The sequence below is a fragment of the Heptranchias perlo genome, chromosome 24, assembly GCF_035084215.1.
Source record: "Heptranchias perlo isolate sHepPer1 chromosome 24, sHepPer1.hap1, whole genome shotgun sequence".
Classification (NCBI taxonomy): Eukaryota; Metazoa; Chordata; class Chondrichthyes; order Hexanchiformes; family Hexanchidae; genus Heptranchias; species Heptranchias perlo.
In genome coordinates this window covers 12,822,106-12,840,436 of record NC_090348.1, presented here as the reverse complement: position 1 = coordinate 12,840,436, position 18,331 = coordinate 12,822,106, and the positions used below count along the sequence as shown (strand labels likewise).

Here is an 18,331-nt window from a genome sequence, read left to right as displayed (position 1 = left end):
CAGGGACTCCACTAACTGGAGGGAGTGCGAATGGGAAAAAGAACATCTTGAAGGTGGCAGTGAATCACCAGGGTGAGTCCTGATGTTGTTGCCGCACCTCCTCTCCTGTACACTCAAGTCCCGTTACTGCTGCTGGAGTCTCTATACCCTTGTCACTTTTGTACCAAAACTGCTATTGTCTCTCTCCACCTGCCCCAAGTCACAGTTCAGTTGTCTCTCTCCACCTGCCCTAACTCCAAGCATTTTTGTCTATCTCCACCTGCCCCAAGTCCAAGTGCTATTATTTCGCTCCACCTGCCCCAAGTCCCAGTGCTATTATCTCGCTCCACCTGCCCCAAGTCTCAGTACTGTTGTCTCTCTCCACCTGCCCCAAGTCTCAGTACTGTTGTCTCTCTCCACCTGCCCCAAGTCTCAGTTCTGTTGTCTCTCTCCACCTGCCCCAAGTCTCAGTACTGTTGTCTCTCTCCACCTGCCCCAAGTCCAAGTTCTATTATCTCTCTCCACCTGCCCCAAGTCTCAGTATTGTTGTCTCTCTCCACCTGCCCCAAGTCTCAGTACTGTTGTCTCTCTCCACCTGCCCCAAGTCCAAGTGCTATTATCTCTCTCCACCTGCCCCAAGTCTCAGTATTGTTGTCTCTCTCCACCTGCCCCAAGTCTCAGTACTGTTGTCTCTCTCCACCTGCCCCAAGTCTCAGTACTGTTGTCTCTCTCCACCTGCCCCAAGTCTCAGTTCTGTTGTCTCTCTCCACCTGCCCCAAGTCTCAGTACTGTTGTCTCTCTCCACCTGCCCCAAGTCTCAGTATTGTTGTCTCTCTCCACCTGCCCCAAGTCTCAGTACTGTTGTCTCTCTCCACCTGCCCCAAGTCCAAGTGCTATTATCTCGCTCCACCTGCCCCAAGTCTCAGTACTGTTGTCTCTCTCCACCTGCCCCAAGTCTCAGTACTGTTGTGTCTCTCCACCTGCCCCAAGTCTCAGTACTGTTGTCTCTCTCCACCTGCCCCAAGTCCAAGTGCTATTATCTCTCTCCACCTGCCCCAAGTCTCAGTATTGTTGTCTCTCTCCACCTGCCCCAAGTCTCAGTTCTGTTGTCTCTCTCCACCTGCCCCAAGTCCCAGTACTGTTGTCTCCTTGTGCTTGGCCAGAGTCCCAGTACTACTGTTGCCTCTCCCCAACTCCTCCCCTGACTCCTGAGGCAGTGCTGCCTCAATTAGCGGTCATCTGCTTCCCAGGTCCCAAAGTTTTGCCCACACTGAGGCTTGTGTGATATAGGTGTACATAATCAAGTCAAATTTTACATGTTGGGAAAGTCATTTTCCTGAAACGAACAGCAGCTGGCATGTTGCTCTATATACAAGCGATTAAAAAGTAAATCTTTCCCATTGTTTGCCAGTAAGATTTAGAATAAGAAAATTAAAATGCAGTATTTTGTTCTGCAATATGATTTTTAATGAAAAGCTTTAATGCAACAGATGCATATTTGTTTATGGTGCAAAGTGCCTTGGTTATATGGCCTGTCAGTTAAATTCTTACTAGGATTTGATGACAGCTCTAGTAGTAACTTTATTGTGTCAGGTGAGTTGGAGAGAGGCAAAAAATAGAAAAGTTTTCTGTTCCTGATTGCTAACCAGTGTTGGCAGCACTTGGGTGGGGGGAGGGCGGGGTTGTCTTAAAGAGAAATGCACCTATAGTTTAGTCATGATGTGGAGATGCCGGTGATGGACTGGGGTGGACAAATGTAAGGAATCTTACAACACCAGGTTATAGTCCAGCAGTTTTATTTTAAAATCACAAGCTTTCAGAGATTATCTCCTTCGTCAGGTGACCTGACGAAGGAGATAATCTCCGAAAGCTTGTGATTTTAAAATAAAACTGTTGGACTATAACCTGGTGTTGTAAGATTCCTATAGTTTAGTGGAAGAGGAGTATATTGTGGTTCATACAGTATAATGTCCTTATAAAACAGCATATCATCCAATTTACTATGAGCAATACCACAGGAGATTTGCTAGCATATATATGGTACACTGTTACACACATATATCACACACCAGACTGCACAACAATTTTAAAATGCTGGGTGCTTGTGAGCTGAAGGCTGAAACTGACAACCACCTTCTAGTTTGCAAAGTTCCCCCACCAAACAACAATTAAACTCTGCATGAACCTAGATTGTGTTTACTTATAACAATTGAGACTCCTGGTTTTCAGTTCTGAAGAAGGGTCCACCCTGAAATATTAACTTGTCTGTTCTCTCCACAGATAATGACTGACCTGCTGAGTGTTTTCAGCTTTCTGTCTCTAAAAAGCATAGTGCTACTTTATTGAAACGACTCACACTTTAAGATAAACATCCAATTTGGAAAGGGATGTGCTGCTCTCAACGGAACAAAAGGAACTGAGATCCATATAACTGACCTGATACCCTCAAAGCAGCTACCATCAAACTTTAAATGTTTTGATGGGAATTAGCAAACAGTAAAAACCAATTAGTGTTCTCCCTAAATTATAATTTTCCTCACTAAATTCCTGCTGGATTCACCACTTCTGTCCCGGGACTACTGCTTCCTCCATCTTCAGGGGTGACTGCAAGAGAACCTCTCCCAATTCCAATTCCTGTAGAATCATATCATAGAATATTACAGCACAGGAGTCAATTCGGCCCATTGTGCCTGGGCCAGCTCTTTGAAAGAGCTATCCAATTAGTCCCACTCCCCTGCTCTTCCCCTATAGCCCTGCAAATTTTCCCTTTTGTAGTATATATTCAATTCCTGTTTGAAAGTTACTATTGAACCTGCTTCCAGCACAATTTCTGGCACTGCATTCCAGATCATAACAACTTGCTGCATAAAAAAAATTCTCCTCATTTCCCCTCTGGTTCTTTTGCCAATTATCTTAAATCTGTGTCCTCTGGTTACCAACCCTCTTGCCAATTGAAACAGTTTCGCCTTATTTACTCTATCAAAACCCCTCATGATTTATATAGTGCCTTTCATGACCTCAGGACATCACAAAGCACTTTACAGCCAATTTAGTACTGTTGAAGTGTAGTCACTGTTGTAATGTAGGAAACACGGCAGCCAATTTGCAAACAGCAAAGTCCCACAAACAGCAATGTGATAATGACCAGATGTTGGTTGAGGGATAAATATTGGCCAGGACACTGGCGAGAACTCTCCAGCTCTTCTTCAAAATAGTGCCATGGGATCTTTTACAAACAACTGAGAGGGCAGCCATTACCTCGGTTTAACGTCTCATCTGAGATACAGCACCTCCGACAGTGCAGCACTCTCTCTGTACTGCACTGAAGTGTCAGCCTGGATTATGTGCTCAAGTCTCTGGAGTGGGACTTGAACCCACAACCTTCTGATTCAGAGGCGAGAGTGCTACCCTGAGCTGACACAGTTTAGTTTGTGTAAAGTGCCTGCAAATCTTTTGACTGCAACTTTAATATTTGGTCTTGTTTTAAGGAGGAGAAGAGGAAGCTGAAAGAAGAGATTGAGAGACGAAGAGCAGAGGCAGCAGAGAAACGCCAGAAGCCAGAAGACACTGAAACAGCCAACGATAAAGAGCCATTTAAATGTGTGAGTCCCCGTGGCTCCTCCCTAAAAGTACGTATTCAGCGAGCTATAGGATGTACACCCTGCTTACTGGGATGTGGAACAAAAAGATATTAAAAAATATTACATTTCACAAATGAAGTACTGTATTATAGAAATATACAAAGCAATTTGTGTAGAGGAAACACAGTAGGGGTAATTTTGTGAGGCTCTAGTGCCAGTGTTGTGGCCTCACTAGCAGGGAGTGCAGGCCAGAGAATCGGAGCTATAGTGTTTTAGCCCTATCTCTGACCCATGCTCCTATTAAAATTTCATGCCCATAGCACACCCTGACAAAATTGCCCTTCATGTTTTGAGAAAAAAAAATCTTACCAACTGTTGGCCACGTAAGCCTGGGATAAAGTTTTGGTGTGTTCTCTCCTTACACAAATTTTCTCTGACAATTTTATCCCTTCACCTCTTTCTCCGAAAGCATTGACTTCTTCTTCATGGTTTACAGTCCCAAGGCCATCAGGCACCCCCTGCTACCTCACCAAATGTTCATTATTCATGTGTGCGGTGTAACAGTAAGTGTTTACAAGCCATGTGACTGCAAGTCTTTCTTTTGTTTTTGCCATCGCCCCCTGTGCTAACCAAGGATGAGCTGAAACCATTCTCGTCCACATGACTCAGCTACTTAATGAGGAAGTTCATTGAGACATCAGGGGAGGCAAGATTTTCTTGCTAATTTGCAGCACTCAGAAAAAAAGTTTGGAAGAGGCAAAATTTGATAATAAATTAAATCGTGGTTATTTGAGACTGAGCCAGTCCTCAAAGGTTTATTACTGTAATTTGGTTATATTATAGGGGACTCATTAATAAAAAAGAAAGCCTTGCATTTATATAGCGCCTTTCACAACCTCAGGACATCCCAGGGTGCTTTACAGTCAATGACATACTTTTGAAGTGTAGTCACTGTTGTAATATAGAGAAAAGCAGCAGCCAATTTGTGCACAGCAAGGTCCCACAAACAGCAAAGTGATAATGACCAGATAATCTGTTTTAGTGATGTTGTTTGAGGGATAAATATTGGCCAGGAGAACTCCCCTGCTCTTCTTCGAATAGTGCCGTGCGATCTTTTACATCCGTCCACCTGAGAGGGCAGATAGGGCCTCAGTTTAACATCTCATCTGAAAGACAGCATCTCCAACAGTGCAGCGTTCGCTCAGTACTGCACTGAAGTGTCAGCCTAGATTATGTGCTCAAGTCTCTGGAGTGGGACTTGAACCCACAACCTTCTGACTTAGGCGAGAATGCAACCTCTGAGCCAAGGCTATAGCAGTGACACTCATTTTCCACAAAGCATTCTCAAGCAGGCCTGCACAGCTCACATTTTAATTTGTACGGAGCTTCCTATAGATCTATAAAAATTACAGAATATTACAAGTGATAATATAAGCTTGGCTCAGTTGGTAGCATTCTTGCTTCTGAATCAGAAGGTTGTAAATTCAAGAAACACTTCTTAAGCACATAATCTGGGTTGACACTTCCATGCACTATTGAAAGAGTGCAGCATTGCTTGAGGTGACATGCTAATCCAAGGACCGTTCTGGCAGTTAAAAGATTCCTATGCACAATTTGCAGAAGAGCAGGCAGTTGTCCCAGTATCATGGCCAACATTCTTCCCTTAACTAAAACTGACAAAAAAATAGATTAACTAGTCATTCATCTCATTTAGTGTTTGTGGACACATTGGCTGCTGTATTAACCTACTTAATAACGGCATTTCAAAAGTAATTCATTGAATATGAAGCACTTCAGGATGTCTTAAGGATGTGATAAGGCACTGTAGAGATACAAATTATTTTTCTCATTCTATTTAAGACATAGATCTTAAAATGACCCTGAACATCTCCAGATGGTCATTAGACTCTCCTTGAAATGTAGTTCAAACAAAAGTAATATAAAATAAATTTGATGTTATAATGAGAAGGTTTAAATCTAGCCCTCTTTAAACAATGTCCTTAACAAAATATTATTTTCATCATAAAATTTGCATTTTAATTTATAATAAAAGTGGCCTCAAAATATTTTCACAATCATGCCTGTAGCCTGAAAAACTGCATTATTCTCTCATTGTTACTGTCTACTGCAGTATCAATATACCCACAATCTAGGGTAGGTATTAAGGGAATTGTCACTACTGTTAATAGAATAGGATATTAGTCATGGAAAGGGTACAGCGAAGAATCACTAGAATGACACCTGGAATGAGGGGTAATGATTATGTAGATAGACTCAAAAAATTGGGGCATTTTGCACTAGAACAGAGAAAGTTGAGGAATCTAAATTCTTATTTCCGTTGGTTGGTGAATCTGTAACCAGGGAGCATAGATTGAAGGTTCTTACTGGAAGAATAAAGAAGGAAGTTAAAAGAAATGTCTTTTTTCCACAGAGGGTTATTACAGCATGAAATAGTCTACCACTAATTGCTATCGAGGCAGAGATTAGAGAGCTGATTTTACGAATGTGTTCGCTATAAAAGTGGTTGATATAATATAGCTTATAGAGGTTTTGAATAAGTATGAGCAGAGGAGAAACGGAAAAGGATATGGGAAAGGGACAGCCAATTGGGATTAGTGTAGATAGCTCCAGTTGAAGAGCTAGTACTAGTACAGATGCGACAGGTTGAATGACCTCCTTCTAAGCTATGATTTTTAGGATTCTACAACTAGAACACCCCAAAGTTTAACAGCAATCGTTTACACGTCTGTACCTTTCTGGAATCTGTTTCAGATCTGCCGGTATATGTGCATCCTGTTTACCGTATGTGTCTGCCTATTTGATATACAATAATCCTCTGAGGATACAATCTTTTGCTGGGTTGCTGTGTACTGTCCTCTGCTCCTTTATCATTTTAATACTGTATACCAATGATTTGATGAAAGAATAGTTTTTATGTAAGCAATCCAAAGGAAAGATTGTTTCATAAATTGAACATTTTGCTGAAAAAGTTCTTTGCAAAAAGTTGAATGCATGCTGAGTGTGTGTCAGCATTAACCCTTTCACAACTATATCTGAAAATGTACCAAATAGAAAACATAGTCCTCTACCCAATTGCAAAGAGCATTCTGATGTTAGAGCTTACTTTGACAATTTAAAAAAAAAATTAGGGTAAGGTAGGGAATGGCCTAACTGGTTACTAGGACAACTCAGCCATTCTGCCTCATTGTTGCATAGAAAATGGCAGACTCACTATTTGAAAGTGACTATAAGATACACACATGCACACACAGACAGACAGACACATACACACACACACAAAATAAAGACCAATCAGTCTATGTCAGTGGTCTGCATCCATCAATCCTGTTCCCATCCTTTCATAATTTTAAACATTTTTTTTATTCGTTCTTGGGATGTGGGCGTCGCTGGCGAGGCCAGCATTTATTGCCCATCCTTAATTGCCCTTGAGAAGGTGGTGGTGAGTCACCTTCTTGAACCGCTGCAGTCCGTGTGGTGACGGTTCTCCCACAGTGCTGTTAGGGAGGGAGTTCCAGGATATCTATCATATTGCCCCATATTCTGTGTTGTTCTAATGAAAAAAGGACTCAATTTTTCCGGTCTTCCTTCTTATTTGTGTCTGAGGGCTCCTGGTAAGTTGTCAGATCATTTCCCACCAAATCTTAATTTTAAAAAATAATATATGGGGAGTGGTTTTAAACCCCAAGAACGGGTGGGTTGGGGGGGGGTGGGAGTTGAAAATAGTTGTTTTTCGGGTCGCGACCGCAACCCGGCTTTATTTCCGGGTTTAATGTCGGTGTGTAAAAGTACAGGCTTCCCACTGGGAAAGCAAAGTCCGAACATTTTGTGGTTGTGACCCAAAAAAACAACTGCTTTCAACTCCCACCCGCCCCCAACCTGCCCGTTCTTGGGGTTCACAATCACCCCCATGATACTTATAATGCATGAACATATTTGATTGCTAATACAATCTTGATGCACAGATTTTAAATAGGGCCCATTATGTCTAGCCAACACCTAACTTAACAGGTATGGAAATATAAAAAGGGTTAATGAAATGGCTGAAACAAAGTCTTGTCTTTCTAGTCTGTCATGGTGTAACTAGAAAAACAGACCTCTAATTTGCATGATGCCGTACAGCTTCCAGCTGTCCTTACTCTAGTTTACAGCCATTATTCTTCAGTCGGTCGAGGGGTCCTGTGTGGATATTGTAAGCTCCACAGCAGCCTGCACTCAAAACCCAGGAGTAGTAGATCTACAACAGGTTAGATAGATCAGTGAGCAAGTGGAATATTCTGTATTAAACAAATGTTTTAATTCTGCCATGTGTATCAGCGACAATTTTAAAATCTGATTCGTGGCCTTGTCTTGAATATAGTAAACTTGTTAGAAATAGTCTGGAGTATAAAATACAAACAGGCACATTACAAAAACGTCCAGTAGCACTGAGTGCCTCTTGATGACACTGTTAAGAACTGTAAACAATTTTACAACACCAAGTTATAGTCCAGCAATTTTATTTTAAATTCACAAGCTTTCGGAGGCTACCTCCTTCCTCAGGTGAACGATGTGGAAATGAGCTGGTTTCAACCTCAGTGGCACCATCTTCAGGCATTTAGCAAAATAACAGCTTGTTTTTAAAATGCGCCTGAATCTGACGGGCAGCTCTCGTTGTGGAGATTAACAGGGTAAATTCACCAAATCCCATGCTCCCAACAGAGAGGTGCACTTGAAGGGAGGCCAAGGCCTAAATTTTAACCTGGGAGAATGGGTGGGTTGGAGGTGGGTGGGGGCAGTAAAAATTTTTAAAATCTAAAACCCGACCCCAACCCGCCTCCAACCTGCCCACTTCCGGTTTTCACGGAGGCGGGACGAGGGGCGGGCGACCAACCCTCTCTTAGGAGACGAGTTGGTCACTCAAAGCTTTCAAGGAGGCTGCGGGTCTCCGTTTTTACAGCTATTTTATTTTTATCTGTTGGGGGTCGGGATTCCCGGGCCTTCTGCTTCACACCACGTGAGAGGCGGCGAGAAGGCCCAAAACAGCAGATAAGTGCATTTATAGCATGCTTGTGGGCCCGGAGGAGCAAGAGTGCTTCCCCCAGGCCCAACAAGCCTACTTGTAGCGACCTCCCCCCACCACGATCTCCAACCCCCCCTCCATGATCTCCGACCCCCGCGATGATAATGGAACCCCCCCCAATGACTCCTGATCCTCGAACCCTCTGATAACTCTCGACCCCCCCGGTGAACCTCGACCCCGAGCCCCCCCCCCCCCCCCTCCAGTCTAAGACTTACCTTGTCTCATCTGCTTCCTTCCTCTTCTCCAATCCGACTGATGGCCAGTCTTTCAATCTGGCTGGCCTGCGGGCAGGAAACCAACAAAAAAAAGATGTCCTTACGTCAAAATCGTAAGGACGTCCGAAAAACCCATTCTTTCGGGTTTCCCGTCAGGAAATCCCCCCCCTTCCAGGCTCCGTATTAAAATTTAGGCCCAGGTTACAATACTGTAGCACCGATTCTCAAATCTGTACTGCTTTCAAGCTCGAATTACCACTGGGAGCATTGCATTGGTGAATTTACCCCAAGACGAAGAACTGAATGCCAGAAAATAGAAATGGTATAAACAAACAGTTACTTGAGTTTGAACAGCTTTCTGCAGCGACAATCAAGCAAAATCATGATGGAATTCCAAAACAAATCTCCTTTAAATCATGTCTCCAAAACAAAGCTTTTTTAAAATGGCAACATATTAATATTTCACAAGAATTCATATTATACAGAGAAAATGCAGTCCATTTATGGACACAGTACTGCAGGGTCGTAAGTCTCATTTTGTGTATGGACTTGAGTTATGATGGCTGTATGGAAAGTTGAAAAATAGAGATTCCTTTAGTGGGATAAGTTTGTTGATTTAGTACTGGCAGTGCAGAGCTTCACCTAACAGCAATGAATATAGATAGGTTAATTCACCGTACTATGCTCCCAGTGGGGAGTCACACTTGATCGCACCGTGGCTCAGAGACAGAGCTGCAGCGGCATTTCTTGACCACTGCTCTCCGAGTTCAGCTCTCCTCTGGGATCGTGTGTGAGCAGTGAATTTATGCTATTGGGAATTGGGGGGCTGGGGCCTGCATGATTTTAGACCCGTCGGAATTAATGGAAAGACATGCACTCCCGTCAGGTGAAATCCTGCACCAAGAGCGCTAAATCGTTAAACTTCCCCCAGTCTGCATGTCTCCAGGCATTTTCTCCCTTTCAGTGTGGCAACCAGCAGATGGCTAATTCACTCCTCTGAAACCAATTTCAGTGCTGCCAGATTTTCACCTCAAAGTGAGAGGCATTTAAGTTACATATATTATTAGATATGGAACTCGACAAACGATGGCAACATTGTCCTACTCTAAAAATATTATTTTAATCCTGAGAAAACTGCCGTCTGAAACATTTTTAATTCTGTTCCTGATTATCCAGTCAGTCTTCAGGATGAAGTTTTCTTGTCCATTTTCGACAATTGAAGATTGAGGACGGTACATTTGTGCGGATATTCCAAACATCTGGTCACAGTACTGGATATGGAAATTTTAGGCATGGAATTCCTCGAGATGTTTCTGTTTGCTTTCTCACTGAATCTGATCAGGTGTGCAGTTACCGATTGTGCAGTGGATTTTGTGTGTAAAATATTTCCCATTGTCTCTGCTTTAGCTTTGCCATCACCTGAATTACAAACCTTTCTTTCCATAATTTATTTTCAGATCGGTGAAAGGGCAGATTTTTTGAATAAATCAGCAAAAAAGAGGTAAAACCTTCAACAGGATCATTTTGCTAATGTTGCTTTTTAAAAAAAAAAAAAGTCAACACACTCACTTGTTAATCAGGACTATTAATTCTGCAAAACTCGATTGTATTCACAGCACTACCACCAAAACTACACGCCCGCTATTGGGTGTCTCCAAGATTGACAGTAAATTGGAGCAGTATACTAGTGCAATTGAGGTGAGCTTCCAGAACTATTATCTGCATGGTATTCTCAAGTTTTCTTAAACAGTTATAGTAGGTAAACTGTGGGATTCTAAAGTCTGCATTAAAAAATTAAAATGTCCAGGAGAATCCCACAAGTTTTTCTTTAAGACAATAAAGTTTCAAAGTTTACTATAAACTCTTAAAAGTACTGTGCCTGAAATAGAGTTGGACATTCAAACCCTGGTACGGAATTCAAATTATTTCAATTTATACCAAATATGTTGGATTTTTAGCAATGAATAAGGAGCCTGAATTGCCTATACTAATACTGTGTTAGAATATTAATGCCTAAGCCCGTCCCCAGTACTAATACTGTGTTAGAATGTTAATTCATAAACCTTTATCCAGTACTATTACTGTGTTAGAATATTAATGCATAAGCCCTTACCCAGTACTATTACTGTGTTAGAATATTAATGCATAAGCCCTTACCCAGTACTATTACTGTGTTAGAATGTTAATGCATAAGCCCTTACCCAGTACTATTACTGTGTTAGAATATTAATGCATAAGCCCTTACCCAGTACTATTACTGTGTTAGAATATTAATGCATAAGCCCTTACCCAGTACTATTACTGTGTTAGAATATTAATGCATAAGCCCTTACCCAGTACTATTACTGTATTGGACTGTTAGTGCATCAACCCTTACCCAGTACTATTACTGTGTTAGAATGTTAATGCTCACTATCCAATTTCTCTCTAATTCTCAGTTCTCTCTCAAATCTGGCTCACCATCTAATTCTGTCAGTTCTATCTCAAATCTGGCTCACTCTCTAATTCTCTCTGTTCTGTCTCTCTGCTGGCTTGCTCTGCTAATTCTACTTTTTCCCGCTGCCTTTACTTTCACCCCTCCCTGGCCAGGGGTGCTCCTTGACATGAACATCATCAACCCATAAACATACACTTGTGTGCCTAAACACATTGCCCTCCAATGGATTTCAACGCTAAGTATCCTTGGTAATACCTCGTGAATGGTGTCACAAATGAGGATAATACATATTTATGCCAAAGTTCCAAATCCAGGGGCTTAAATTATATTTTAACTGATGAAAAGTGCAGCGTTAGCAGTTCCTACACATCACCTAAACCCTGAGATTAGGGTACAACCTTCAGCTTGGCATTATCTACAAATAAGTCTCTTTGGAGTTTTGTGCACAAGAGTGTATTAATCTCATTTGGACATCGTTCCTCAAGAGTTACCATGGATTCATTTCAAATAGATTGCAGGGAAATCCTACGTACATTATCGAATGTTTTATCAATTCAGAAACTGTTTCATGATGATGTTATGGCCATTGCAATCTATTTTGATGTTGCTACTTGTACAATTACTTACTCAACTGATTTATGAGAGGACTCAGATCACGATTGTCTACATTTAGGGTGCCAAAGCTGCTAAAGGAGGTAAGGCATCAGCTTCAGATCTCCCATTGACAGCTGACGGAGTGCGGAACATCAAGAGCATGTGGGAAACTGGTGATGTCTATAGTTCTGCTTCCCCAACTAATAAGGGTACACCAAACAAGGTAAGGGATCTCTTTGGGATCTTCCTGCCCAAAACAGACTGTACTGAAATAGAATGTAGGTAGGACAACATGACACAAAATGTGTCAAATTAATGTGCTGACACTAGCATGAAACTGCTCACAGATTTACTGCACAGCTGTTTTTGTACTTGATATATGTGTCTTGCGTTTTTAACACTTTATCCCATGGATACTTTTTGACACTGCCAGTCCTGTACCTACGGAGAGCATGCTTGTATTTCTGTGGCGCTTTTCAATTTTCTCCAATTGTCTCTTTAAGAAAACTGATTTAATTGAAATTTGCTTAGTTGTTGAATAAAGTTTCTACTGCTTTATAATTGATAATGGATCAATAATCTAAAGATACTATTCCACAGTCTTCATTATGTAAAGATCATGACGGTATTGGTCCCAAACTGGTATGGACTGAGCAGTGTCATACATTCCAAAAGACTGCAAAGTTTTTTTGTAGTAAAAACATCTGTGGGTTAAAGAGTTAAACATTGAAAACTTGCTTAATGCCACAGCAGCATACTCCATAAAACCAATCTATTGTACGTACTGCCGATTATATATGTTTTTTCTCTCTTGGATTAATTGATGAGAAAAGATTTGCCCAATACTGTGAAACAGAGAGAGTCCAAACACTGCCACCACCACAACTTAAAAATGAAGAATTACTTTAGTTCAAAGTTGCCTGAAATCCCCAAGGTTTATCCCTAAACTGTTGATCACAATATTTAACTCAATTATGATACAAAAGCTGGTACTTGCACACTTGGAAAGCACCTTGTTAATCGTGCCATTATGTATTTTTAAACTCCAGTGAAATTTCTCAGCAGGAACCTTTGACATGACAGATAAATTGAGGCAGGAGATCGGGAGTATTCCCACGGAAATTCTAACTCCGGAAAGTTTAGTAAGAGTAAACAGAGTTTGGGATGGAAAGCTAAATTTTTTTTTGACATATCAAAACTGATTTCTGGTCCTTTAATATCAAAAGTTTTAAGATTCACTCTTGGCATTAATAAGCAATATAACAGACAACAAGAGGAATTTGACTTTCAAAAACTAAACATTAGCGACAGTAATAAAAACCCTACCAATATGGAGTTCCTGAAACTAAGACAGTCCCTGTAGCTATTATGAACTGGTAATTAAGTACCTGAGAATAATAAAGAGTAGGCTTTCCACACACAACTGCCAGAGTTATGTGCAATATGCTCAGAACATCTTGGTGTAAAACATTAGACACTTTCAAGATGCGTTGTCAGGAGTACTTGGCTTGTCATCCAGAATTATTTTGTGTAAAACCAACAGATGGTTCAGGAATATCCATGTTGATAGCAAAATTAAGAACTGAATTCTTGCAGTAATTATATTCTGGGAGTGCTTCAAAGAAACAGGCACATCACACTTTTGGAACTACCCCAAAACTTTTCACTATAAAATGTTGAAGCAGATTACATATTTGTTTTAGTCTCAGATATTTTTGATGCACAAGTTTTTATTATTGGGAACTGGAAATACTTGATAACAGTACCCTTTAAGTGATGTGCAGTTGTACAACTTTTGTGCATTAATTTGAGTATTTGAAGTTTATCAGATCTAAGTTATAGTCTTAACATGTTCTCATTCATAATGGGCAAAGAATATTTCAGGAAATGAGCTAAGTAATTCTTCGACTGTCTATTAAGTTGTGGTGATGAGCTTTTAAATCCTATTTAAACTTGCATGTAATCACAAAAAGCTTCACGAGATTCTATTTATGGCTATCCTTGTAGGAGGTGGCGGGCCTGAAAGTTGGCGTTGCCGGTCGCATCAACCAGTGGCTCACCAAAACTCCTGAAACAAACAAATCACCTGCGTCTAAACCCTCAGTAAGTTGCCCACCTCTTCACTGCTTTTCAAAAAAACTTCTCATCTCATTGCAACCTAGCGGCTACAATTCTAGAGCATTCCGCGTTGAACTAGGAGACCCAACTTGCAAACGTGGCCTGGGCTGAACTTTACACCTGGGTTTCTCCTAGAGGGTGAGTTATCCCAGTCTCAGCCAAGTTGTTTGGGTAGGGGAGAAGTCTGGCTGGGGAAGAGGTATCCCTCGCCACATAATTTGAATACAAATCCTGGTAAGCAAATCTGCTAGGGGTGAGCATTGACATGTTTGCACTTGTGCACGGATAGGCTAATCTACCCTCATTAACTGAGGAAAATAGCATGGAGTGGCCAAGTTGGGGGAAGGGAGGGAGAGAACAAGAAAGAAAATATTTTTAACTCAAATTCAGTACCTAATGGACTGCCATGTCTCATTGAAATTGAAAAAAAAAATCCAATTTTTTGTGCTTGGTTTTCTTTCCAGTCTGTCCACGTTAGCTTAAGAAATAAATAAAGTGACTTTCTTCAACATGGAATACAAGTTGCTAGGAGGCTCACCAGCAATATATGTTTTTTCCAAAACACTTAGTTGGATTTAGAACAGAATCGCCAAATTGAAAGATGCAACATTTGTACGAAAACACAGTCCATGTTTTCTGTTGCTCAATTTGAAAAGGTAGTCAGGATATTGATGTGCTTTTCTCAATCATTGCCTCAGGAATGAAAATTAAATTTGGACTTTACTGAAAGTTTTATTTTCATCTTTCCAGCCTTGTTTTGGTTGGAATAACTAAGGATACTTTGCTATATTCTGAAGCACTGCCTTATAGCAACCAAGATTGAAATGCACCAAGACATTTTTGTGTGTACATTAGCCTCCAATATTTTATTGCTCGTATCAGTACTTCTGCTACAGTGCACATTGTTTATAGCTCTCATCTTAATTTTTTTTTTTAAGAAGAAACTTGTTTTAAAAAATCCTCTCTTTAACATGCCACTCATCACTTTGCACTTTTTGTATAATTCTCAAAGACAGTGCTACAAACAATGTGTACTGTAATGACCGATAAAATGCAAGGGATTTGACACTACATCAAGGACATAACAGATCTGGGGAAAATTAATTAGAATTCAACCAACAAAAGCATTAGCAAATTCAGCAACATTATTAATACTGCAGGAGCTCTTATTAATGCCCAACTCTCTCGACGGCTTTTGGTTTTTGAAACTATCACCAGTTGCTAGTTGACAGATGTAACTCGGAAACAGTGGCTGTTTTCATTTAAAACATTGTGTGTTGAAGACCTCAACGTGAAAAACTAAAAAACATCTAGGTGGCAACATCAATCATTGGTCAGAAAATAGCACAGGAAGTTAGGAGAAACACAAGAATATTTAATTATATGGGGGAGGAGTTGGAATAAAAACACATTTCTCTAATCCTGCTGGAACCTCCATTATGAACAGTGCTTAGTACCAATGCCAATACTCACTGTACTACTACCTAGTATACCAATAACTGATGTACCAATGTTTGGTGTACCATTGCCAACACTGAGTACATCAGTTCTAATACCTGATCTACGAGTCTCTCAAGTACCAATACCTCATATGATGTGGAGATGCCGGTGATGGACTGGGGTTGACAATTGTAAACAATTTTACAACACCAAGTTATAGTCCAACGATTTTATTTGAAATCTACACGCTTTCGGAGGCTTCCTCCTTCCTCAGGTAAATGTCAGGAATTCCTCGAAGCCTACGCATTTATAAATCAGAGAACAATACATGGTGATTACAGACTGCCCCTGCAACTGCCCGTTGCCAAGGCAATCACCGTGTTCAGACAGAGAGGTGTCACCTACAGAACCCCCGAATATACATTCAACAAAAAAAACAAACAGGAAAAAAAGAGAGAGAGAGGCAGAAACATCCGGAAGGCAGAGAAAGCCAGCAAATGACCCGTTATATTAAAAACAGATAGCTTTTGTTCGCTGGTGGGCTTACGTGTAGCGTGACATGAACCCAAGATCCCGGTTGAGGCCGTCCTCATGGGTGCGGAACTTGGCTATCAATTTCTGCTCGACAATTTTGCGTTGTCGTGTGTCTCCAAGGCCGTCTTGGAGTATGCTTACCCGAAGGTCGGTGGCTGAATGTCCCTGACTGCTGAAGTGTTCCCCGACTGGGAGGGAACCCTCCTGTTTGGCAATTGTTGCGCGGTGTCCGTTCATCCATTGTCGCAGTGTCTGCATGGTCTCGCCAATGTACCATGCTCTGGGGCATCCTTTCCTGCAACGTATGAGGTAGACAACGTTGGCCGAGTCACAGGAGTATGAACCATGCACCTGGTGGGTGGTGTCCTCTCGTGTGATGGTGGTATCTGTGTCGATGATCTGGCATGTCTTGCAGAGGTTACCGTGGCAGGGTTGTGTGGTATCGTGGACGCTGCTCTCCTGAAAGCTGGGTAATTTGCTGCGAACGATAGTCTGTTTGAGGTTGAATGGCTGTTTAAAGACGAGTAGTGGAGGTGTGGGGATGGCCATAGCGAGGTGTTCGTCGTCATTGATGACATGTTGAAGGCTGCGGAGAACATGGCGTAGTTTCTCCGCTCCAGGGAAGTACTGGACGACGAAGGGTACTCTGTTGGTTGCGTCCCATGTTAGTCTTCTGAGGAGGTCTATGCGATTTTTCGCTGTGGCCCGTCGGAACTGTCGATCGATGAGTCGAGCGTCATATCCCGTTCTTACCAAGGCGTCTTTCAGAGTCTGTAGGTGTCCATCGCGTTCCTCCTCGTCTGAGCACAGCTCCTCGACGGGCCACAGCCTTAATTAGATGACTTTGCAGAAGCACTGGGTCCAGGTAAATGTGCAAAGTGTGAAAGGGTTGGGGATTAATGAGTTCGAAATCAATGGGAATTAAATGATTAGTGTCAATTGACACCATTCTGGTTCAGAAATCAGGTATTGGTTGCCTACTACCTAATACTTGGCTTCTACTTAACACCTAGTTGTCTCACTTGGCCACGTGAAAGGTCAGATGAGACAGTTGTATGTTAAGTGTCACATATTACTAGGTAAGCACCGTAAACTGTTTTTAGATAATTTAAAATGTACAGTTATTCTGAAGAAAAGCCGCTGGTTTATCAATGGTTAGTACGAGATTCAATAATATTTATTATGTATTGATACGTCCCCAAACCCTGGACAGACCTGCCTCTGTACGCTGTAGAATTTAGTTGGGGTGCTGCAGAAATTAACCTTGAAGTGCCACAGAATTCATGGGGCCCTGATCTCAGTTGTTAACAATTTGAACATTTGATAAAAAGAATTATTTTGTCAGTCTCCACGGATTTGTTGTAACAAGGCTTGACTGTATATTACTGAAAACCTCGTAGTTTAAGTCATAAATGTATTGGTTTGTATCTTCCATGGGCAAATAGGCAGATCAAAGCTTAAGTGGTTCTTTCAATGTTTAAAATGAAGGAATTTAATACTTAAAGAGTAAAATGCTTAATAGCCTTTGATGTTCACCACAAGAATTGTTCTCCATATTTCTTATTCATATCTGTTAGCTTTTAAGGCCACTGATATTTATCCAAACTTCATTGCATTTAATTTAAGAAACAAAGTATTCATCAATTAGTTAACCAACAACTTTTAAAAAATAAGTACCATTCATGTGATATTTGACTGTCTTTTCATCTCAGCCTAAAGTCATTCACTAGCTCTGCTAGTGACAGTAACAAGAATGATATAATGGGTTATATGTATATAGAATGTTTTACAACTTTGCTGCATCCAAAGAACATTGCTGCTACACTTCAGTTTTGGAGCTAACATTTGATCCATGTTACAGTGTAGTTAACTGATTGAAGGATTTGGTTAGTATAGCAGGCACCATGTAAAATGACATATGGAAAGTTGTGTGAGGAACGAGGGGTCAGAAATCCTTTGCAGTAATTTTTGGTTTGGCCAAGGCACTGACTTTATACTAAAGGAGAGGACAAACCACCACACCTCACTGTCCTCATGATATTTTGTGGGATCTGATGCACTGTTTTTGAAATGTAACAACATGCTTCATTATCACATTGTAGGATTTGGAAAACACTTACCAAACGCTCTTTAATAATGGCAGTGCTACTTTAAATGTTCCAGTCACAGCCCTGCAGAACAAACACCACACATTTTGCAAAAAACAGCGCAGGATAAACAAATATCTGCCCATCTGTAACATTACATGGTATCTACAGCACAGAAACTGGCCATTCAGCCCCCCTAGTGTTTATACTCCACATCAGCCCCCTTCCACTCTAATTACCTCTTCCCACTCTGCCCCCATATCACT

The 18,331-nt window shown here is 41.2% G+C and overlaps 1 protein-coding gene across 6 annotated transcripts in view; it reads left to right on the top strand.

Annotated features, from left to right (window-relative positions):
* The window catches only part of cald1a (caldesmon 1a), a 188,821-nt gene that overhangs the window by 152,800 nt on the left and 17,690 nt on the right, over positions 1–18,331 (top strand). For 5 of the 6 annotated variants that reach the window (XM_068004779.1, XM_068004776.1, XM_068004777.1 and 2 more), the window contains 5 exons: positions 3,468–3,608; positions 10,313–10,356; positions 10,472–10,553; positions 11,966–12,109; positions 13,894–13,989. In XM_068004779.1, the coding sequence (XP_067860880.1) occupies positions 3,468–3,608; positions 10,313–10,356; positions 10,472–10,553; positions 11,966–12,109; positions 13,894–13,989 (507 nt within the window). The remainder of the gene's footprint in view (positions 1–3,467; positions 3,609–10,312; positions 10,357–10,471; positions 10,554–11,965; positions 12,110–13,893; positions 13,990–18,331) is intronic. The other variant, XM_068004781.1, reaches the window with a different exon arrangement.